Genomic DNA, 24,734 nt, shown 5'->3' with positions numbered 1-24,734 from the left:
TCTGATGAGTTTGAATTAGATATTAGGCCCATTTCACAGAAACTGTAGCTTGAATGAAGTCAGCATGTGTTGAATCAAGCTGAATCAATCAGCGTGGTTAGACTTTAGTGGAATTTAACCAATGAGAACATGATAGCCTAAGTTTAATATCCGATGCAGCTGGAAAATCTAGCAGTGCGCCGAAAATCTGAAGATGGCTGGCAGCCTCGTCTGTCTATGTCTGTGTTTCTGTATCTTTCCCTTCTCCACACTCTTTTTCTTTTTCTCTCTGCGTGTCTGCAGTCAGAGGGTAGAGTCAGTTTTACTGTCACTACCTGTGAAATTGTATTCCACGAAGATGGATGCTTTCTCTTATATTCATGACATCCAGTGAAGCACAGTCACCTCCAAAACTGTTTAATATGGATGCCGTGGAGGCGGACACATATACACACGTTCATACACGCAAACACAGTACATGCGCATGCACACAAACACAAGGACATAAATGTACTGCTTGCGCGCCTGCACACTTAGAAACACACACTTTTTCTTTTTGCCCCAAAGACAATGCATGGCTGGTGTTTGCTCCGGCTGATGATGAAGAGTGGTAGTGACAGTGCCGCTCTCAGTAGGGTTGATGCATTACAACACAGTGCTGCCATGTTGCGTAAATTCTCTGTCTCTCCTCATTGAGAACATGGAGGCTTCTCATCTAGCATGGTACACCAGTGCACTTTAACTCTTCTACTCCTCTTTTGTTTCATCTCTGGAGTTTCGTAATGACATTCACTCAATGTAGGCTAGTCATCCATTTTGATGGTATTGTGGCATTGTCTGTTGTCTTTAGAGCGCATGCATTTCTTTTTTTTTTCCGGCTGAGTGGCAGTCCAGGGTCGTGTTATGCTCAGAGGTGTTCGCCATGGAACCCTGTGCAGCCACTGAAGAGTACATGTGCTCTGCAGGTGTAGCCCACCTTCCTCCCCTCAGAGGGGGAAAGCATGCGGCGTAATCTCCTCAGGTTGGACTGGAAGAGAAGGAGCCAGATTAAACTAGTGGGCTCTGTGTGTGGAAGACTTGCGTGCGCATGTGCGGTTGGGTGTATGTTTATTTGCCCTGACAGAGAGGACGAAGGTGGAGGGGTGTGGTCTGTGGGTCAAGGCGGCAGAGGAGAATCACAGTTGAGGGGTTTGTGGGCTGCAGCTGCGGAAATACACAAGATTAATAAAACAACACTGCACACAGGATAGGACTCTGAGGGTACCAACCTCTCTCCCCTCCCTTTTTACTCTAACTCTCCCTTCTCTCTTCCACCACCACCTTAATATAAGTAAGAGATGGATCCCCACGAGTCCTTGGGGGGGCATCGTTATGTTTCATTTGGGCTGTGTTTTCCCTCTCAGCGCAGTGCTACAGTACTTAGCCAGCACCTTGCTCCTGTCTACATGAGGCCAGTAGGGCCTCTTAAGTGTACAAGGTTCAGCTGGTCTGCAGTATGTGCTGTCTGGACCTTCAAGTAGCTCCTCCTGACATCCTGATACAACAGGGAAGTCAGACAGAGAGCTCTTTGCACATACAGGAATACTCAAATATAGAATGCACGTGTACTCTTCATGTATATCTCCATGGAGAGATTCCTTGAACAGTTGCAATGTTGCTGTATTTCATTCTCTGTGTGCCTGTTTGGTTGAGCTCTATTGTAGAACTAAACTAAGGCACCATGCCCTAGCTGCAGGTTGCATGGAGTTTCTACATCTCGTTCTTTGGTGAGGAGGAGAAGAGGAATCACAGAGTCTGTAGAAATGGGGGTTCTGTTCAGAGGTTCAGAAGAGAGGTTTTGTGTAATCCTATGCTAAATTCAGCATCAGATCTTTTGGGGAGCTGTGTAAAACCAGTATGTTTTTCTTGTCTTTACTTTTCCTGCACACCTCAAAAATGATGATAGCACATGGCTTTTCAGCTATCTCACCCTCAAGGCAAAATGTACAAGGCTGCTAGGCGGCGTTACCTCTTCCTCTTCCTAGAGACAGCTAACCCCCTCAAAGGATGCTGATGTCTGGAGAGGGAATGCCTATGAGCAGAAAAAAGCAGGAAGAAGGAGGGAGGTTTGGGATGGGGTGGGGGTAACATAGAGGTTGGGGGGTAGGGAGAGGGGGGCATTGAATACAATGAAAAGAGGTGGGAGGGAGGGAGTATGTTTGATTCAAAGAAGAAAAAAAAGTCAATTCGGTCCCCCTGTTCTTTGTAGAACATTTAGCTTTGACCCTCCCTTGCTTTCTCTACTCCCTCCCCCCCCCCATGCACACACAGACACACAGGGTCCAGCAGATCTGCAGGATATCACACCAGAGAGCCTTTTCTATCTCCTGCACAGAGATGCATGCTTCTTAATATATCTTCACTGTATGGTGTCTAGATGTCCACACTGTTCCAACAGGCAGACACTGAGGGAGGAGAGAGGGAAATGGGGAGAGAGAGTGACAGGAAGGGAGAGAGTGAGGAAGAGAGAGAGAGGTAGAGTGAGAGTCAGACTGAAATAGGAAAAGGGAGGGGGAGAGCTTTATATGTTGGTTACATGTTTATGATGCAGGGAAAAATATCAATTTAGATAAAAAAAAACAACAAAAAAAACAACAACAACACCAAAAAAAGGCTTGAGGATAGAATCTTGAGTTTTTCCTCACATTTCTGGTGAACTAGTCCACATAGCAGCAGCCAAAGCCCTGACCAGACCTCTACTTGTGCTGAGCAGACTGGAGGCGACCCAGGGTAAGTTATGGGCTTTTTTTTCTTTCTCTCCCTCTCTACGCTGCTGATTACGATGCTGCTGATTGATTGGTTAGAGGCTGTGGATTATCACGGGCCGCTCGTCACCAGGTACCTGATGATGAGAGGAGAGAGAGACGAGAGGAGAGGAGGAGGAGGGGAGAGAGGGGAGGGAAGGCGGGGTGGAAATTAGATGAGCATGGCCAGTGCTCACATCACCAGATCTCACTCACTCTCTATCTGATTTCTCTGTTTACTCTGCCATTGCACATTTGTATACCGCATGTGCAAAAATTGATTTTGTGCATTTGTGTGTATTTGTGCATCATCTGGAGGTGCGTGTGTGGTCCCAGCCGGCACACGTTGCCCGCCCGCCTGCCTTTCCTTAGTCAACCCGGCGTGTGCTGATGAGGCGGTGGGGAGGGGTTTGCTGATGAGGGAAAGCCAGAGGGGCCTTTTTGTGAATATGCAGATGAGGGGCATGTGTAAATGGGAGGGGTCTCGACGTGAGTGTGCGCCACACGCTTTATTGTTTATATGTTCTCCATAGGGAGCCTGATCCTCAACAGATTGCAGGCGTTTGGTGTGATCTTGCCGTTGCTTTGTTTGGGGCATTCACTGACAAAGATACAGAAAGAGAACAGGAGAGTGTGTGTGTGTGTGTGTGTGTGTGTGTGTGTGTGTGTGTGTGTGTGTGTGTGTGTGTGTGTGTATGTGTGTGTGTGGGGGGGGGGAGGAGGAAGAGGGTGGGAGGCAGATAGAAAAATACAGTTAAAGAGAAGGGAGAAAAAAAATGGTAGAGCGGCTTCAGGGCATATTTTCACCCCATTGACAAGACGTGATGATTGCTGTTTTGCCCCCTCCCTCCCCCCCGTACCTCCCCAGACGTTTTTCTAAACCATTTGCATGTCAAAGTAGTGGAGGCCACTGCGCAGATTAGTATGATATGACATAATGATGAATGAATTAAATGCTCCTGTTTAAGCGCTGCACTTTGCTTTAGTGGGAGGCAGAGACAGGGGCGTAAGGGGCAAATAAGAGAGGAACAAGTAGGCACTGTCATGCTTTTCTTAAGTTTTTTGTTACAGTCATTTTAGAAAACGTTGATTGAAATAACCTTTTCCGCTTGATTTGATTACAACACATATTTTGTTTGAGTCTTTAGTGAGCTTAATCATTTTTACATATTTCTGCAGCATGTATATTTTTTAACTGTTAACATCTTTACTGATTACAACCTGGACTACAAATCCACTTTAACATGACATTATATTGCATTATATTATTTTATGTTTTAAATGTTGGTGCAGGTTTTTAATTGCTGTTGTGTTTGGGATATATTTTTCTTCCACATAACTTTTTAAAATCAAAGAGAAGCTTTTGCTCATCTTGCAAAAAAAAAAAAAAAACTGACCCTTACTAGCAGCACCTTGCTTTTTTAGTGAGGTTTCCGTTTGAAGAGTTGTGTAAAGACCGTCTTTAAAAAAAAAAAGAAAGAAAAAAAGGGAAATCTTTTCACATTTGGTTCACTCAAGATAGGGGTTAGCGGATCACACAGGGATGATTACTGTACCTTCATCTCCTTTCTTTCTCATTTTTTCCCCCCTCATTCCTACTTTTCTTTTTATCATGGTCTGGCAACACATTGTCTATTTACATTTTTGTGTCTCCTGCTGGATTTGAGGGATATTTTGTGCTTAAGATAAAAACTAAATAAATGTGGTATGGTTTTATGTTCCTTTGATCTAAATTGTCATGGCCTTTAACATTAAAAGTGACCATGTGTGGCAGCAGTAAAACGTGGTATATCATCGATTGATGCACTGGCTAATGCAGTGTTTTTATGAAGCCGAAAAGATCCGACACACGACACCTGGGTCTCTATGGAGAAACACCTACTGTGTGACAGGAGCTGGAGTGTGTCACTCTTGTCATCCCTCCTACACACAGACACACATACAAACGCCGACACACACCTCAGTTACCTGTAACAACGAGGATAGTTGCCTCCATTGGAGAAGGGCAGTGTGGAGCTTGTTGAGGAGGTGGCTACATCCCTCATCTCACTAAACTTTGTGTTATTCACACTACCGTACTTCTCTCTGCTCTTATCGATTAGAGATGTACTACACAGATTCAGCTTTGCTTGCCTGATGGTTGTGTCTTCTATTTGGTCATGACTTGGTTCTTCCCGGGGTGCAAGAATTGACTTGATTGACACCAAAATCAATAGTTAATGAAGACATCATGATGGATCAATGGAATATTTATGGAATTTAGAGATTTATCTATAGAAAGTCTATATTAAGTCATTATTGAAATGATACAAGCTAGATCAAAACATTTCATGGACAAAACATGTATTTAGAGTTGTTCTTAGAATCACATTTTCAGTTATAAAAATACTGGTGAATTCAGAAAGAGAGCAGACAATTTGTAAATGTATTTTTCTAGTTTGGGATTTCTAGCCGTCCCCCAGTGTGGCCCCGGAGCAGTGTCAACGCGGGTGTGGCCGCGTGGAGTCAGCTGGCTGGTGCAGGGGGGTAATGAGTATGCACTGTGACAGCTGGGATAAAGTGTATGGATGTATTTGGTGGGAGTAATCAGCTGCCGACCACGGGGTGCACAAGGTTGATGTGAGGCTTTATGACTGCAGAGCTTAAACACACACGCGCACACACACACACACACACACACACACACACACACACACACACACACACACACACACACACACACACACAAACGCACGCACGTGCACATAGAGGTCCATTGGGACTGCATGCTTCACCTCACCCTCAACATAGCCTGAGCTTCACAGCTAGCTTCTCCCTTCTGCCTTGAGTAAAAATATATTTTCAGAATTTGCTTCCAATGCAATGAAAATTAAGATTTAGATTTTAAATCACACATGATCAAATGTAATTTCATTATGTGTGGTTGAACGTACAAATCCTAATCTTCATTTTTTATACATCCTAAGAAATACTTTTGTTCTTGGTTGTAATGTCTATAAGGCTGTATTTTGTAAATCAGGATTTTTTGTTTACGGTAATTTACAGCAACATATTACATCTACATGTAATGTTGTCACTGAGCATATTTGCTTTGTTACAAACCATATCTCAATGGCAGTTTTTGAAGCCTGTGAAGTGCTTTACAATAATTGAAATATAATAGGCCCCAGTGGCCAGTGAAATTAAACACACTAATACTGTAAATACATAAATGGAAAATGCATATTGATCACTCATAGTATAACTTTGATTTGATAGTTTGAGGTATGTTGTCGTTTGTGAGTGTTGGTGGTGGTTAGGGGATGCATTTATTTGACCTTCTGGGTGTTTGCCTCTCTACAAATGTGTAGCAGTAATCTGCAGCTGGGATTGTCTTGTCTGTTAGACTCTGTTTTAGTTTTTGACTGCACTTCTGTGCGTTAGTGTGTGGAAAGTGAAAGTTTGTGTGCATGTGTGAGAATTGGAGCCCTTACCTTGAACTCCTGGCCCTGTCACTCTGGACTGCAGTTTTCCTCAGCTTTTCCAGGTTCTCAATAGTCAATGAGGAGGATAGGCGGGAAAGAGGATTATTGGTATTGATCTACCCAGGGGGATCATTAGGCATCACTATCAATTCACAGCTCCTAGCACACAGCACCGGCCTGCACAGACATTGCCAATTTGTCCCTATTAGAGAACCCAGTTTCTAGGTGTCTGCTGTAAGAGGCTGCTCAGGCCCCACTGGAGAGCAGCCAGCGAGTGCCTGGCTTACAGTAGGCCTGATCGCAGGGCTTGGCTGCATTGGCTGGGGTGATGAAACACCTGCTGGCTGTGATCACCTGCTTGGTACCATGAGGCAGATATTATTGAATATGCAGTAAAAAAAAGAATTGAGGAAAACCCCCCACCAAAAACAAACATGTCCTATGGTTTGCCTGCAAATGTCTGGGAGTTTACATTTTATTTAGGGAAACAAGAAAATAAGATTTTTTTTAGACTCCCTGTACACACTCCACTTCCTGTCAGCAGCTTCCTCTACATTCCCATATTATTTACCAAGGGGTAATTGGCACTGTAATAGAATACTTTAGTGTGGCTTATCCAGGCTGGCCCACTTATCTGTGTAAGCTGGCTGTTCTGGGGACTAAAGCTGCTAGATCCGTTGTCGCTGACTTTAACCCTCTGCCAGAGTCAGGTATGCAGGGAGCTGCACTACTGACTGCCACTGCATGCCATGATGGGCAGTAGATGCCAGTAGATACCCCTCACTCCATTTTGAGATGCCATGAGTTCACTGGTGTCGCTAAAAATATATATAAATATAGGAAATGTATGCGTCATGTATACCACTTTTTGCCTATTGTTTCTTGTATTTTTGCATTATTGTTTATATCAAATAACACCCCTTTTTTACTTCACTGCATTTAAATGTTGGTAATAATAATAATAACTAGGATAATAATTTTGGGTGAAAATGGCATTTGCTGTGTTGGCCCTTTTATCAAACATTATTTATATTATTTTACCACATCAAATGTCTATAGACTGCTGGCATTATAACTATTGTTTACTGAACACTAACCACACTTTATATCTGGTCACTATCATAATAGTTTATTATCTCTGAGAACAGAGATCCGTGTTGGCATGAGCAACATTTTGTTGAACTGATTACTTTTAGAAGCCTTTTCTTGTGTTGATGATGACTTCTGATTCTGACAAAAAAAAGTCACTGATATGGTAGAGACACACACACGCACACGGGGTGAGCGAGTCAGACAAACCTTGCAGTTGACCAATAATGTGAACAGCGATGATGATGATGGTGATTTTTCTCTCACGCCTCTTGACCCTTCTCCTGGCATCTTTAACTGCAACCTAACAAAAATCTTAACCATGCAGAAAGCAGATACCTCCCAGACGGATTGTACTCTCACACGCATAAACTATACTTAAATTATATTTGGGAATATACTGTATAAATGGGAAAGAAAATCTCCTCAACTGTGGTGGTTAGTGAAGACAGTGTCATTTCATGCTGGGGTCTATTAGAGGGTGAGCAGGGTGTGAAGGACATCCTACACATCTTTTAAGTGCTCTAATAAATCATCTTCAGCACATTCAAAATTCATCAGTGCTAGCACTTTGCCCCTTTTCTCTCCGAATCAGTTCTTTCGTGGTTGGACAGCCATACATACACGAACACAGCAGTAGAAACCATATAGTCTCGGCGAGCAAAACATTGGTCTTCAACCTGAGGTTTTTGCATGTGGAAATCAAAGGCCCGCTGGTAATGACTTCAATCTGGGCTATGTGTGGAGGTCCTTTGGAGCTGCTATTCCCAAGTCACAGCACTGCTTTCACACATCCTCTTTCACTGGCTGTTCATAGGGCGCTGAGCGCCGCTCTATCGTGCTCGGTCAACGACCACACGAATGACATATGGAGCCCCGCTCAGTTTTAACCAGCTCATTCAGTCGGTCTCACTTCATCAAGTATACAAGCAAAGGTAATCTGTGTGTGAATCATAAGGACGTAGCGTGCACTAGTCTATAGGATTATATGGGATTTTTTTTGTGTTAAATTGCATAAAAGATGATAGAAAACAATCCAATTTATGATCTAATTTAGTCTTTTGCAGCATTTCAGTAGAGCCACCAAGAGAGGGCAGTGTGGCCTGCCCGAGAGCATGGCTGGCAGCTGCAATTCATGGTTGGAACATTGTGATCACCTGACATACGCACGCACGCACACACCCACACACCCACACACACCTACACATCTACACACACACACACACACACACACACACACACACACACACACACACACACACACACACACACACACACACACACACACACAGCCTGTCCCTCGCTTGGTTGTTATATACATAGATGATATACAGACATGGCTGTCTTTCTTTATTCATGGTGGTGTGGAGAAACCCTCTGATCTTCTTTCTGACATGCATGCCTTTCTCATAGGTTCTGGTTAATTTCCTCTTCGTTCATCTTTAATTGATGTTTGTCCAAACAGAATGAATATAAGCCAACCCATTCACCACATCTTATAAATAATAATATCCTCCGAACTGTGCCAATATTAATGCAGAAATTAAAGTAATAGGAAATGAATGAAATATAAGCAAAAGCAGAGGGACATTTGTTAAATTAAAAGAACTACATGGTTGTGAGCCATTTTGTTGCTATCCTTTGTGTTTTTATGAGGCAGTGGAGGCAGACTGTCTGGGAGTAATCAGATAAAAACAGGAATCATTCATGATCCTCAAAAATGTACAAATGAAAAATAAACAGATCGCACAGAGCCAGTGGGAGTGATGTGTGCTTCCGCTTCTGTAGATTTTACCCAGAGGACCAGTCATCGGCGGATCTTTCTGGTAAAAATCCAACAACATCTCAAAATGCATTTGTGACGTCTTGTATGTTTTGTTATCTGAGAATGTAAAAATGTGTGTGTGTGTGTGTTTTCTTGGGAGGAGGGAGAAGCTAAATCTGTGAGCGAAGGGAAAAAAAGGAGAGAAATGGAAGGGAGAGATGGATGAGGGCAGTTCAGGGGCCCTGGGTGTTTTAATTATCCACTGCTCTGTCGTTGGGTCAGAGCTCGCTATCTCTCCCTGGCTTTATCCCTGTCTCATGATTTGAGCAGTACCTTTATCCCTAAGCCTTCAGCTCCTCTGGCCAAACAAAGAAAAAAGGGAGGGCAAAGAAGGGGTTTTATAGCAGTAACTATGCCACATTTACCATTAATATCCCTCAATCTCCTCTTTTTTATGTAGTGCAGAGCAGAGTAACCTCAATAAAGTGACCCCCAGTGAGGCCTGGTAGTGTATGAATATGGCTGTCGGGATGGAGGATCCTCTTGCACGAGGGCAGAGCTGGTCTAGTTCTGCTAAAAAGCTGAAGCAACGAGCTGGCTGCCTCCTAAACAAGTAGAGTGAAGGAGCACATTTAAGAAAAAAAAAATCTTCTTTGTCGTTTTACTCTTTCTTTATGCTTTTTTTTTAAAAACAAGATCATCAAAATGCCAAACGTCCCAGGGACGCTGTTTGTCTTCTAACACTATAGTCTGAAGAATGGCCGGTGTGTGGATGGTGGACACTTGACCTCACGGTGGAACTTCTTTCAAGCAGAAGCCTCCGTGTTTGCATTTCACCGTTTTTGTATATCCTGATATAATGGTACCCAAGGTTGAATGAAGACATCATTTTCATGAATACCAAAAATTGCCATTGCTTGCTGCAAAACAAAACAACTAAGAACATAATCGATTAAAAAAATCGTTGAATAATATATTTTTAAAATATCGTGCAGCCTGTTCTGTGTAAATCATAAACATGGTAGATTTTGTTTCAATATAACATAAATTCTGAACACAACGCTTTGAAATAAAAATGAATAAAACGTATGTGTTCGAACAAATTTGCATTAAAAAAATAAGATGAATGTTTTTTTGCCTGTTAGGCCCAAAAAATATTTTGGTAAAATTGGTCACAGTTTTTATATATCCATTGAAATATATTTTCAGAGTGTGGAGAAAAAATAAATCGGTGCAGGGAGACAAAAGCCTTTTTCTCAGCTGTACGCTATATATGTATTGTTTGCCTAAAAAAAAAAAAAAAAGGCAACAAAGCAAATATATTTATCAGGGTGTGCATAAAAGCTTTTGTGTGTGTGTGTGTGTGTGTGTGTGTGTGTGTGTGTGTGTGTGTGTGTGTGTGTGTGTGTGTGTGTGTGGATATTGTATATCCTGAGTGCCGATGTGTTAGTCTGTAATTTCTGGACCATACTGTATCTCCATGACAACATGGTTTTTGATGTGGGTTCCGTTCCTGACATTTCCCCATTTGGGGAGGCTTGTGAATTGCCTCGCCTCTCCTTCAGTCAGCATGTCACATGAAAAAAAAGGTGTTTGGGGTGGGGTGCATAGGGGGGCAGTATGAGGTATCTAATGGGCGTCTGGTCTGATTGTCCTCAGTCGTGGCAGTAGAGACAAAGCAGATGAATTGTGCAATGGATTCGAAGAGATTGGAGACAAGTGCATGTCAGCAGCCCCTCCATCTCCCCCCCCCCATCCTCCAGGATCCCTCCCTCTCCATCTCTCCTCTCTTTTTGTCTGACATCCTGAAAAAAGCAGGCATGACAGCAGTGCTCTGCTTGAGCAAAACATTAAAAACAAAATGCAATCCTTACCCGTTTTTCTTTTATAATAGATATTCAGGCAGACGTTCAGTGTGTTGCACCCATATTAATTGTGAAACACTGCATGACGAATATTCACAATATTAATCACGAAGCAAACATCAAGGACATTTTGATTCATGCTGTCTGAAATGCTATAGAAATAAAATGACAGCATTTATAGGAAACACATTTACAGAGTAAGGGACTTTTCTAATTGAGTCGCACTGGGCTGAAATCTGATAGACTTTTCCCCTGACTGTTTTTGTCTCTTTCCCTCATAATACTGTAAAATAATTGATTCAACTCTCTATATCAAGTAAATGATTCTGGCTGGTATTTATCCTTTCCACTGTGCGCTAGCCTCTACAGGTAAATGTTGGTACGCAGCTTCAAACACCCACTGCTTCTGTCCTGGAGCTGGACGTGGAACAGCGATTCTTTGTGCTTCCACATGTTCATCTCTGAACCCTGGATGATAAATCACAAACATCCCTATTTTTGTGACACTGTCTTTGTCATATCAGGCTCTGGTGAGCATCTTAGCGTAGACGAATGATTATGATTTGAAGTAACAGTGTAGCCCAGGACTGTAAGTTTGGGGATCTCCTACACTAAATGTGTTTCAGACAGCTACTTTGGCTTTGAACTTTCAAAGAGGAAATACACTCAGGGCTCCGAGAGGTATTGTGTTACTTTCACAAAACATGGTGAATTATGTTGCTGTATTTAAAATTGTGCATATATATATATATATTTTAATCATTGTCGTAAATCGTTTAACAACAGCCATCAAAGTGAGACAGATTTAATAAATTACATCTATCTGTAGATTGCTAAAATAAAGAGAATGGTTTTGAATACAAGCAAAAGCAATATTATGAATAATTAGAACAAGCCTAATTGTTTTAATTTGTTGTCTTAAACGCACACTAAGATGAATAGACACAATACATTTTCATTTATATCAAGTGGCCACCTTGGCAGCACTGGTCTGCCAGCTTTTGTTTAGTGTTGACTGCATTTATTATTCATCTTTTTATCAGTCTGTATTTTAATATGAATAATGGAGGAGGTATCAGAGGAGGAAGAGGCATGTGAGAGAGGGGTGCCACACAGCATGTGTCCTTGACTGTTCTCTGCTCCTGCACTCCTCAGAGTGGAGCAGGTGGGGGGCGGCCTGGAAGAAGAGGAGGGCTGTCGGACCGCGAGTCTCGCTGTGCCTGTGCAGTGCGAGGACTCTGGCTCCTGCTCTCTCTCCTCTCTACCTTCTGCTTACCTGGCTAGCTCTCTTGTCGGATTTAATAACAGTATATAAATCAAAAGCCTTCTGTCAGCCACACAGCCTTCATTAAATTCAGATAGGGAACGGGTCTCTTTGGATCCAATTTTAATAAAACCAGGTAATCAAATATGGGCTTAAAAATGGGTCATCACTTCACAGCCCCACAGATGTCTGGTCTCCATCGGTGTCTTGTGTACACATTTAACATTTCATGGAAGAAGACCCCACTTATACACATAGTGTATGCATTCTTTGCAGGCGTTCCAATATATTGTTTCCTTATGCAGACACAGTGACGGTTTGCAAACACATTTGTTCTATTCTGTCAAAGAAGTTCAATAGCTACACATTTTCCCTTTCTGTGCACGATTTTACAATTGCAATTTGTTTATTTCTCACATGAGCAGAATATACATTTTGGAGAGTCATTTACATTCGGTTAAAATAACCGATTAATTATAAATGGGATTGTTATTGTGTCCTATCAGATAATTAAAATCTATTTGTGTTTTTCAGTGTTTATAGTTTCTGAGTTAAAGGGCCTTATATGTGTGCATGTAAAGAAAATTATGTTATGCGCAAACTCATTCTTTACATCCAACCGTATTTTGTAGCTTTATAATCCATAGTCATTGCTATACTGTAGATTTGGAAGGCATATAAGCTAACTCACTGAATATCTATGAGTTTATGTTTATAAATCAGTAGACAGACAGACAGCACAGATTTTCATTCATACATGCCAGCAGGTTTTGCCTGTTGTTACTCAGCTGGGGTCGGTGTTGCATCTTGACTGAGCCAAAGCTCAGGGTTTCCAGGGTTCAGATGTGATTGTGATGATTGAGTCACCTTTCTTTTTTATTGTTGCTGATTTTGGAGCCAGACATCACGATTTTCGGACTTAAAAATATACCAGCTCTCGGAGCGATTTTTGATCCTGGTTGTGGTTTTATCCTGTTTTGTACCTGACCTGCATGCCATGCGTGTGTAAGCACTGGCTCAAGGTAGACGATCCTTTAATGGTGACGATCCTAGTTTATTTAGTACCTGTTTGCTGTGTCTTGAAATCATTATTTTGGGATCGTGATGGAGAGGATGTTTGAGGTTTGTGCATTAAATAGACATACACATGTTTAAGAAACTCCTCATTAATTATGCATTGAAATAAGGGTATGCATTTTCATTTAGTATGCAGAAATTGGAAGAGCGAAGCAGGAATTGTATCATTTGCATTACACTTGTATTTATTTAGATGATCAAAACCAAGAGAAACAATTTGTATCATACAGCCAGCGAGCAGAAGAGGGCACTATGAGTCGCTGGTGCACATTCTCCTGTACCTCTCTTTCTTTCTCTGTATCTCATTCCTCTAGCTGTCCTCTCTCATTGCACTTGCCTGCTTTGCTTTACCATGTTTTTTGTAACAATTTGTATTTCAGAGCCATAATCAACATTATTTTATCTCATTAGTGGAGGACAGCATATATTTCATCATATTCAGAACACATGTAAAACACAGGTGGAAATTTAAAAGATATACAATAGATCAAATGATATTCACATATTATCATGGTATCAGCAAATAAAAGTTGAATGCATCCTGATTTTCCAGCCACTCGTTTATCTGGCCTGTTCAAGCTTTCACCCAAATGCTACAGTATTATCCACCAGCACTTATCATCTGTGTAATTTGGCCTTTGAGTGATTATTGCTGCTGGTTTGTAGGAGAAAATGTATACTTATGATTTCATAAGTGTCAGAAATATCTAATCTTTTGTAGATTTACCTGTAGTGTTTTGTGATTTTTGCATTTTATGTATACACTGATGGTGGTATAGCCACACCCTCTTTCTTCCTGAACAATTTAGAAAGTATCTTTACTTTCTAAATTTTTCATATGAATTCCCCCCTCAACTCCACCTTTTAGTTATCTTGGTAAACCTGCCCATCCTTTTGTGAGGGAGGATACTGTGCCAGCCGTCCCATGATTATTTGTCCTCCTCAACAGCCTGATAATGACGGTCAACTCTACCTGAGCATTGTGTCCTCCACAGGCAGGTCAGAGGAGTTCCCATCACCCCCTGGTGTGTCTCCCTCCTGCCTCTGTTCTTCCTGCCTCCTTTCCTGTTGCCATCGTGGCCTGCCATGTTAGTGCAGGCTCCCGCTGCTCAGCCCTCTCCTTCAATAAATCTTCATATGTGTTGGAGGGAAGGTGGAGGGTACAGACAACAATAACCACCGGTACTCTCCATCAAAGGGTTATCTGCCTTTCACAGGCACACTGACAGACTGCTCTCTGACACGGAGCAGAGGCCGAGTGCTGTGTCTCTGACAGGGAAGAGGCCTGGCTTTGGAGACAGGAAAGGGATTAATTTATAGGAACTGAAACAATCTTCAAAAAATCCAGACATTGAGATGAAAGATCCAAACAATCAAATGAGTGAGAGATGTGATGAAGTCCAAAAAAATGGATGTTTGAATGATTGAATCGCCAGAGATTCATGATCCTTAATTACACATTGTGCCTATAGTTTATACCTCTCTCTACAGTGTCATTTTTTTGTTGACATTAATGTTGAAACAAACAATATATTTGCAGTTTGCTGTCAGTTTGATTATGCTAATTCCCTTGATGTTCAACAAATAACCTAAATGCCTTTGTGATTAGGATTGCTGAGTTTTAATGGAAAACGATTTAGTTGTGAGACAGATATTTTCCCGTGTTGAGTTGCAGGGGCCTATTCCTCAGTGCTGTCTCAGTGTGTCAGCGAGGACTGCTGTTATAAATTACCAGCACCAAATTTTGCAACTTAAAAAGTGGGAATGAGAGTAAACCTTTTGTTTATGTCACCTATCATCTTGAAATATTTACCATTCTGCACCTCTCAGCTCCTTGTCTCCCTCCAGTGTGATAAAAGGTTGCTGGCTCCCGGTCTTAACCCCTTCCTGCTTCGTCCCATCTCCTGTTCATCTCTGCTAGGAACAGACATCATATACACCTCTTCTTTCTGCTCAAATCCTGCTATCTATAGTTCATTTCTCTCCTGCAGGAAGTAGTTTATCCAGGGTGGTTCCTCTGGGAATCATATGAGCATTTGACCAGGTGTCTGCGACACTTTTCAATATTTTATTCCAGAGCGTGTTTGTGTGTTTAGTGTGTGTATTTGAGTTGTTCTATTTGACTTCTCAGTTTGAAGGGAAACAATACATGCATGCACTTTTGCACTCGTGTATGTCTGTGTGGTGTGAAGTAAGGGTGTGTGCACTCTGTATTTAAAAAAGGAAAAATGAAGGGGAAAGGAAATAAAATTCAGCGCTGAATGAATTATGGAGTGTATTGTTATCTACTGTGTGTAGCTCAGCTTGCGTGAGTGAATGGAACGCATGTGCAAAAGGTGCAGAAATAAAACCGGAGAAACCTACAGTGTGTTTTAGGCATTGTGTCAGGTACGGTATGAATTGCCTGCGGTTGCCTTGCAGGACTGATACCTCTAAAATCAACCATTTCTCTCTGTTTGCTTTCAACAAAAACATGTCCCCCAGCTAAGGTGCACTTTTACCATTTTTACCACCACTTTTTCAAGAGAAAACAAAACTGTGAGTAGCAGCATGATACTGGGTTTTGTAATGTGCATACTGGTGCTGTCTGGAGTGAATTGGCATTGTGCTAGAGTCCCATTCCATACATCTCTTTCCCAGTATGAGGAGCTCGCTACTGAGATAAAAAATTACTGCTATTGTCTCACTTTGTCAAGTAAAATGATAATCCCCCATCAAATGCACTAGTTGTGTGTGTTTCAAGGACATTCTTATGAAAAGTAGAATACACTTCAGATTTTATAATGTTATTGACATAAAAATGTGTCTTATAATAGGCAAGTATACTTCAATTACAGCGTCTAGTGTTTACTATGTTTTATCTTTTTATTTGTACATTTTTTCTTGCATTTTTTCCCGTTAGGTAATTGGAAGCAGGAAGGGAAAAAAAGAACTATGGACACTTATCTTTTGAAAAAGAGAAAAAAGTCCTTGAAAGTAGTACAGCATATGGTGATCTTTTTTTTTCTATTTGCCTCATCAGTATTGCATCCTTAATGGTTATTCTTCCTCTCTGCACAATGTCTTTTTCTCCATCCTGGTCTTCTTCTTTGTCTTTGTCTTCTACATCTTCCGCTTGCTCTTCCTCTTTGACCTCATCTTACTTCCCCTTTCAGTGTGGATGATTCTCAAATATTCTCTATGTTGCATTGAGCAGTGGACATTTCTGGTTTCTTCTATCGGGGTGGTGGTAAGCCTGATGGGGGGGGGCGGGGGGGTTATGTCAGGAGGGGTGATCATAAATATTAGGAGCTGCAGGGAGACAAAGGGGCTAAAATGGAAAGGCTTGGCTGGATGAGGGGACCTGGCCATGTCATGTACCTCAGTCATTTTTCTTGTGCGCTTAGAACTCAGTCAGGGGTTTAATTGGAATCCAGACTTCAAAGAAACCCTGGACCCATCCAGCATCCCCCATCCCAACTCCACCCCTGCACTAACTCCCCTGACTGGATCCGCTTGTGTCCACAGCACACAGCACACACACACACACACACACACACACACACACACACACACACATAGACCGTGACCACTACAATATCACAGAGAGCATCACCATGCACGACCCCATCTGAAATTGACTTTGCTCATATTTGCACAAGATATTTAGGTGTGGTGTACGTTCATATGTGTGGCTCTGTGTGGTCGTTGTTTGTGTTTGAATTTGCACAGCCCAATTATTCTTACACTTAATAAAAGTCACTTTCTTTTAAAGTGCATGCATATTAATAGTACACAACATCTGTTCATGTGTTTGGGCTTGATTACTCACAGATGAAATCTAGAAATAAACAAAAAGTGTATTTTGTGTAAATATTTACTCTCATAATATTATGTTAGTCAAAATATATTGTTGTTGCTCCAAATGTAAAACAGACTTTTCTGTACTTTGTTCGAGTTGGTTACCAGATAGATACACGAGGCATCCCCACATCCTGAATAAGAACAACTGGTGACTGTAATTCTGTATGTGGCCCACAAGAAGTTGTACATGTGAGAGTGCCTTTTTAATTGGAGTCCTCTGATTGGACAAATAGGAAAGTAGAAATGGAACCTGTGCATGCTGATTTATTTCTACTTTGCAGTGTCTGGTATTTATTCCATAATTGGAGCAAATATGCTATATATGTCCCAGAATTAAAGTGAAACAAAGTTAACTTTGTAATAATCCAAACCAGAAGAAAATGGGTGAAAGAAAATGTCTGTTTTGCAGTATAATTAATATTGGAGCAGCAGGGGTTGATATGTAGCAATATATGTAGTTTTAGCGGGCCTTGTTAGCACTGTGCGGAAGACACTTTTAAAGCCATGCCTGTGAGATAATATGTTTCAAAGCTATAATTATATAGGGAAAGAGGACCTATTTTCAGAACTCTAACAAATCACTTTTTCCATTACATCTGGTAAAGGTGTTAATGACTCCTTGTCTTTTTGATTTTTCCCATTTGAATTATGAAACAGCTGTATCATTTGAACTACAGTTATTAGGTGAATTTCACGTAGCCATACATAGAAAAAAAAGTTTAGCCAATTTAATTAATTTTCACCAAGAAAGACCATATACGCATATTTTTCCCTAACTTAAACAGAAATGGGGTTAAGGAGGTCAGTTGATCATTAGACAATTAAAGTTTAACTGCATGAAGAAAAAGGTGAATCCCAGAGTAAAACAGTTGCTTTGATTATTAATAGTGCTTTAGACAACCTTCATGTTTCCACTTTCTAGAGGTGAGAATTGCCAGATGCAGTATAATTTGTAATATTTCAGGACTGAATATTTTTATTTATTCACTAACTCAAGATTGGAAACGGGTGTCGAGGAGTTCATGTATTTTCCTGACCTGCTATATTTTAACAACTACCAAGGAAGGACATTGTCTCAGTCATTAAGACGTGTAAGGAATACAGTTGTCTTTTCAGGATACCTTTTCAGTTTTGATCCGCCATATCATAGCAGCTCACATCCTGCTCTGTAAATGTATTCAGGCAGATGAGTTTAATGCAGGAACCTTACAAACAGCTGGTGGTGATGATGATGACAGATTATTGTTTAAAAGAAAACAAAGAGGTATTTTCTACTATCCTGCTGTCTTGTTAAAAAAATGTATGGCTGTCTTGAAGAGAAGCGTGGGCCCTGAATGACTAATAGGGCTGCTCATACAGAATGGTTTGTAATGGAGGTGTTAATGACCATGTTGCTTAAAGGTTACCTTCTGAGTGGTGTTTTCTTTCTCCCTCACGTCAACACCTTTATTCTCCTACCAACGTGTTCACTTTGTTTCCCATTATCTTCCCTTTTTCCAGCACAACCTTGAATGCAACTGCAGCGACCGACAGATCAAGGGATGACAGAATCAGTGAGAATAAAAAAGATAATGAAGGAGAAAGAGAGATAAAGGGCTACAAGGGGAGGAAAAAGGTACTTTATCAGTGAGGTTTCAGCCTAGCAGCATTTTGACTTTAAGGGACTTGGGTGTTTCACATGGGCCTTTGCAGGATTAAAGTAAAAACATGTTGCTTATTACACAGAACACAAACACACACATAGACACCCACACACACTTACATTCACTTTTATCAGATACATTAAGCTTTGAGGAATCCTTTGGAGAGGTAGATGGCGGTCAGAGGTGGGGTGGACATTGAACGGTCATCCCATAGTCATCCTATAGTCAGTCAACTATTATCATATCCAGTGGAGCAGAGAGCTCTGCTACACTTTCATCTTTATTGGGCTCTGGAGACAGCTGAATGTTTGGTCAAATAGATATCCTTGTTTTGGTGACCACAGTATTTGGTATAAGGAAACATACTTGGATGATAGGGAACGTGAAGACTCATACAGCTGCTCTACATGTGCAGCTGTCACCTTGGTTGTAGATTGAAGGCAATAATATGATGCATGTCATCTTATTGATAATCATAGATGGCTGTTGTTAAGATAATCACATATGAGGAGTACATATTTGTAAAAATCCTATTCATTCCAAGATTTATTTGAAAGAGGATTTTAAATTATTACCTAAACTGTCTGTTGGAAACATTCATCACGTTTTACAAACCACTATAGGTTTTGCGTTGACACACAAAAAAATAATCTGCGGTATTGAAGAGAGCATCACCTGAGTATCAGTTCTGAAGGTCAGCCATGAAATTAGCACTTCAGTCATTGATACTTCATCCCAGCAGCAACAACACTAAAAGAGGATAAAGGATGTCTCGGCAGCTTGGAGATGGTACTGTAATAATGTAATGGACCATTGTGAGTTCCCAAAATTGAACTCATCATTGTTTTTAGGGGTGTCACAGTCCTCCAAATGCACAATTAAATTTGACTTTTGATTTTCAAATCACAATTTAGTTTAAAGAAGAAAATGATTCTTTAGAGAGATACGCTGCACGGTATCATGTGCAAAATAACCGCTATATTCTTTCTATAATGCTTCACACACTAAGGCCATGTGGTCAAATTTCAATAATTTATACAATGGTATTGTGATGTATTTAATTAAATGTAATACAAATATCTTATTTCACCAGTCATTTGAGAACAAACTGTTAAACACAAAAACAATTGTTGAGGCAAGCTGCAATCGCGGACTCAAGGCCCTTCACACTCAACAGAGGGAAGCCACACAATTGTCCAAATCAAAGCAGCTGTGAGTCGGTTTGGGGCTTCAACAAGCTGAGCAAAGTCACTCCAGCTGGTTTCGTTAGTCTAAAGAAAGAGTGAGACCTATCACACGTGTATCATCATGGAAATGTATGCAGTCGTTCATTAATTACACACTTTTAATCCCGCCAGTCATATTTCTAGCAAGCCACCTTAGGGACATGTTTGAACAGCCTAATTAATAATAGTTACTAAGTTTGGTGATGATTGGACAAACTTGTAAGCAGGAGGATTTTCCACTTCTCTTGTTTCTCCGTAATCTCCGCAGTGGCAATGATGTGCAGCTGGAGGCTACCGGAAAACTACGTTGTGTGTTGTTGTTTTTTTTAAGAGCAAAAAAATCACTTGGAGAATTGTTGATCCTGCTTTTGATTTAGAAAGCACATTTTGATCGATTGTTATGTTAGAAACAAAGTTGTGACATCCCTGATTAGTAAGTAGCTAGTCTGACTCACCGGATGAAGACTGTGGGTAAAGACACATTTAAATAGAAAGGACAATGATCAAACAAGAAACAGAAACACGCCTCAAACAGCGATAAGCTGGAGGCTGAAGTGACTGAATGTGAATTTCTCATGAACTGAGAAACTGTTTTAACAATTGTTGTGCACCATTAGATTTCTCGATAGATGCAAATGTTGGCTACCTTCAATCCAAATATTTCCTTTGTGTTGTGGAGAGATTTCAGTGGGAGAATTGTTTTGGACAGAGGAGGTCTGATAGATCATAGGCTGAGAGAGTAAAAGAAAACAGCAGTGTTAAGGTACTGTGATCTGTTACATGAATACCTTGGGTCTTCTGAAAACACAGATCCAGCCTGGAGTTAAACCCAAAGACACACACACACACACACACACACACACACACACACACACACACACACACACACACACACACACACACACACTGGTGTATCTTCCTACATCATCTGGGCTGATAACAGACCATAGTGCAGAGGGAGGAGATGGAACAATACATCCACACTTATCACCTTGCAGGCGCAGACACAGAGAAAGTCCACTAAAGAGCATACAGTGTCTTCACCTCTTCATGCCCTCCTGCTTTATCACACATACAAACATATATATATATATATATATATATATATATATATATATATATATATATATATATATATATCTAAGCCTCAAGTTTGGGCCGAGCTCATATAAATTCTGTCGTTTATAAATGTCAAGAAGAATATTCCACAGCACAGAATCTTCAAACCACAAATCTTTCCCGATCACACCTATAGTGGTATTTAAACAAAATGTCTAGACTGGCTACGAGCACCACAATGGAATTATATTTGTTTGGCCTTTTCCTAGGGTTTTGAAAGGGTATGGTATTACAGCCACTGCAGAGAATTATGTGGTACATATTTTTAAATGGCATATTGTTTTAAATATAACCTAAATGAATATTTTACATCAGACAACAGCCTCGTAAATATGAAGGAAAGGCATAAATCATGCAGTAATAGATCATTGTTAAAAGCTGCAAACTGGAATTGTAAACAAAATTGTCACCCTATAATTTATGTAAAAGTGAAGGACTTGACAGCAATTTGTGAATCCCATATGTGATCAGGTAACAAAAGCAATTTGGTGAAGGTTAGGGAACCATTGTGGATTATGGCTTTGAGTCTCTTTTGAATTGTTTATTGTTTAGCCAAAACAACAATATTTCCTTAACCCTTTTAGAATAGGTTTACAACTTTTTTAATCCATTTTAGAACATAGGTTTTGAATTGCATTTCTCCATTAAGAGATACCTTCCTGATGTGCTCTTAATGTGAATTACAGAATCCACTGTCCCCATCTTGTAGAACTATGTATTTGAAAGTTCATCTGAAGTTAAAGACGTATAATTAACCTATAGTTTAATCAAGTGCCTTAGTGCGTAAATATATTAATTAAAAATGTCATCATGCTTGAGCTGCTACGAGTAGATATTGGTTTGCAAATATTGAAGGAAAAGGAAAAAGATATGTTTGCAACTTGTCAGATTAATTTATTACAAATATTTCAATACGTTGATTAAAAAACAATATGAATTGAGGTGGAATTGTATTTCTCTGAAAATGTATTTGCTGCTGCAAATTAATTATTTATAGAAGGCACGTTGAAAGACAGACAAAAACATAATTACAGCCTAGATGTAGTGCACACCATGCATGTTCAAGATGAGTTGATAATTAAAAATTTATATCAGGAGTAGAAGTGCAAAAATACTTGTAATATTATAGCGCATGATGTCAAACCATGAGGCAGCCTTCATGTACACTCTGCTGCAACCCAGACTGAGTCAGCCTGTGACAGACTCACTGGACCTGCTCTTTCTGTGAGTCTGTGTGGTAACAGGCCCCATGTTTCAGGCCTTTACCAGGGATGAAACCCACTAGTGGGCAGAAGCAGACAGGAGGCCTCTGTGGTTAATATGGAAGGGATCCGCTAAAATGGTGACTATTGAGGGTTGGCTTTCTTGGCTTCCAAAACACAACGCTACACAAAGTAGTTTACACTACTTATGCCTAGTTTCTAAGTACTTCCGTCGGCTTTATTTTCACTTTTATAGAGCAACAGAGATTCTCCAAAGTCCGCCGATTGTACAACTATGAATCGTTCTGTCGTACACTTAAATCAGCTTGCAGTGTTCGGCGTCTTTAGAAGGTTGTCTTCTGTTCTATACATCTAACTTAGTTTTTTGAATGGCACAATTAAGTTTAGAAAGAAAGTGTTTGTTTAGTGCCAAACCCTTAAACACAGAGAGACTAGTGCAGAGTGTGGTGCCAGACTTTCTGAAGCAAAGACCTCAAGTTCCATAAAACCCTTAATTGGTCTGTTAAACATCAGACTGTAATCACATGTGGTGAGCCTGGAGAGATCTGTAAACACCCTGTATGTGGTGTTTCTCTCCTTTGCGTCTTTTCTCCTTCCATCACACCAAAACAGAACCACGTGTTGATTTCAAAGCCAGAGGTTGTTCGTTTTTCTTTTGTTTTTTCTCTCTACTGTTTAGAAATCCTGTCAATAAATTAGATACATTTTTGGTGCCTACATTTGCAGCACTGTTAGTGTTTAGACACTGAGCACAGTGGACAAAATATTAAATGTATACGTGTGTAACAGTGGCTGTCTGTTCTTTTTTCCAAAGCCATTTCAAGACTCACACCTGATTAAGCTTGTCACGGTTCATGGTGCTAGTATCCAGTCCGATGTATTGTTGTGGAAAAGGCAAGTTAATTAGTTTCTTGCTGCATGAAGGACAAGGTCATTTGAAGGGCAAAATTTAGTAGGCGGGAAAGAAAAAAACTGCCGTAGCAGGTGAAAGCTGTCCTCGTCCGGGTCAATCAGTGTTCTTCTTCTCAAACCCATCCCCCTACTCACTCAATAACTCTGCCTTTCTTTTTCCGTGGAGCACTGGTGTCGGTCACCAAGCTGAGGTGGGAATTATAAATGATGTTGAATAAATGTATTTTATTTCTTTTTACTTTTTTCCTGACAAATATATGTACTCAAAAACACACGCACACATGCACAAACACAAAAGTGCACACACAAGTTAAATTAACATAACACATGACAACTCACAACATTGTTCTCCTATTCCCTGAAAACATTTTAACTGGCCTGTATTTACTGTTTTGTCGGACTGATCGCTAAAGTTTTATTCCAGAGAGAAGACGATCACAGAATAAACTCAAGTTATATATTAGATTTGTTTTCTGATTCACCATCTGGTCCAAATATGTTCAGTGTTGGTCTGAACAACAAAAGGACCACAAACAACTTCATCCATTTATAAACAGATTTGATCTGTTGTTTCCCTCAATCATTTTTATGATGTATGTAATTAAAATCAGAGCGAGCTGGAGAGAGGAAACACTTTTTACAACATGTGATGAAGATACACCATAATTATATTGTGGGTTATTTTATAATCATGTACCAATCAGGAAAACATACCAATGTAAATAATTAATAAATAAGACGCATTCCGTCGGTAGAAATTGATCCTACGCTTATAAGCAGGACACTTGATTCAGCATAAATATACTCAATGCAGTCACTACAGAGAAAACATATCCACTCTGACAGTGATAACTTTATTAATATAATTAGCAGTTTAGCATTTAATCAATGTAAAACATCCGATAATTTTTTATCAATATTAAAAATGCATTTTTATTGGAATGTTTGCTAAAAACGGTCCGGACCAGAACACTGATCACGTTTACAGACAAAAACTCTGTTTAACAGACGATAAGATGTGATCAGATGTGATCAGCTGTCAGTTGGCTGCAGTCATCAGAAATCAACGTCGCTTCACGTGACGCTTCACGTGCCGCTTCAGAGGAAAAAGACGTCTTATGTCCGTTAAAACATGTTTCCTCATGTCTTCTCTCCTCTTTTAGTTTCATTGCGTCTCTCCATGCATCCCTGGATGGAGGGACTAAGAAGCAAGGAAAAGACCCAAGTGAGGGAAATGGGGATGCAATTAAGAGACTTGGGATACACCCCTTGTCTCTGTGAGGAATCAGACGTACAGAACCCTTTGAGCAGACCTCGCCATGCATTTTTAGCCCCTGTCTATTCTATAGAGACCAGATGTGATTGGATGAGCGGTCTTATTCCTTAACCAGCGGCTGGGCCAGCAGCCTGGAAGCAGCAGGCTGAAGCAGAGCAACAGAGGAAGACAGGAGTTGTGCAATGAGAAAAAAAGCTAAGAGAAAA

General features: G+C 40.5%; 1 protein-coding gene across 1 annotated transcript in view; it reads right to left on the bottom strand.

The window, feature by feature from the left end:
* LOC137784692 (uncharacterized) overlaps positions 1-14,374 on the bottom strand; it is a 58,358-nt gene extending 43,984 nt beyond the window's left edge. Inside the window, 1 exon segment of the mRNA XM_068575555.1 lies at positions 14,260-14,374. Within this exon segment, the coding sequence (XP_068431656.1) occupies positions 14,260-14,374 (115 nt within the window).
* Positions 14,375-24,734: the final 10,360 nt, after the last annotated feature.

Source organism: Clinocottus analis, unplaced genomic scaffold, assembly GCF_023055335.1.
Source record: "Clinocottus analis isolate CAN_PGR_092001 unplaced genomic scaffold, fCliAna1.0.p SCAF_1, whole genome shotgun sequence".
Classification (NCBI taxonomy): domain Eukaryota; kingdom Metazoa; phylum Chordata; class Actinopteri; order Perciformes; family Cottidae; genus Clinocottus; species Clinocottus analis.
Note: the sequence above shows the minus strand (reverse complement) of the source record. Positions and strands in the feature narration are given on the sequence as shown.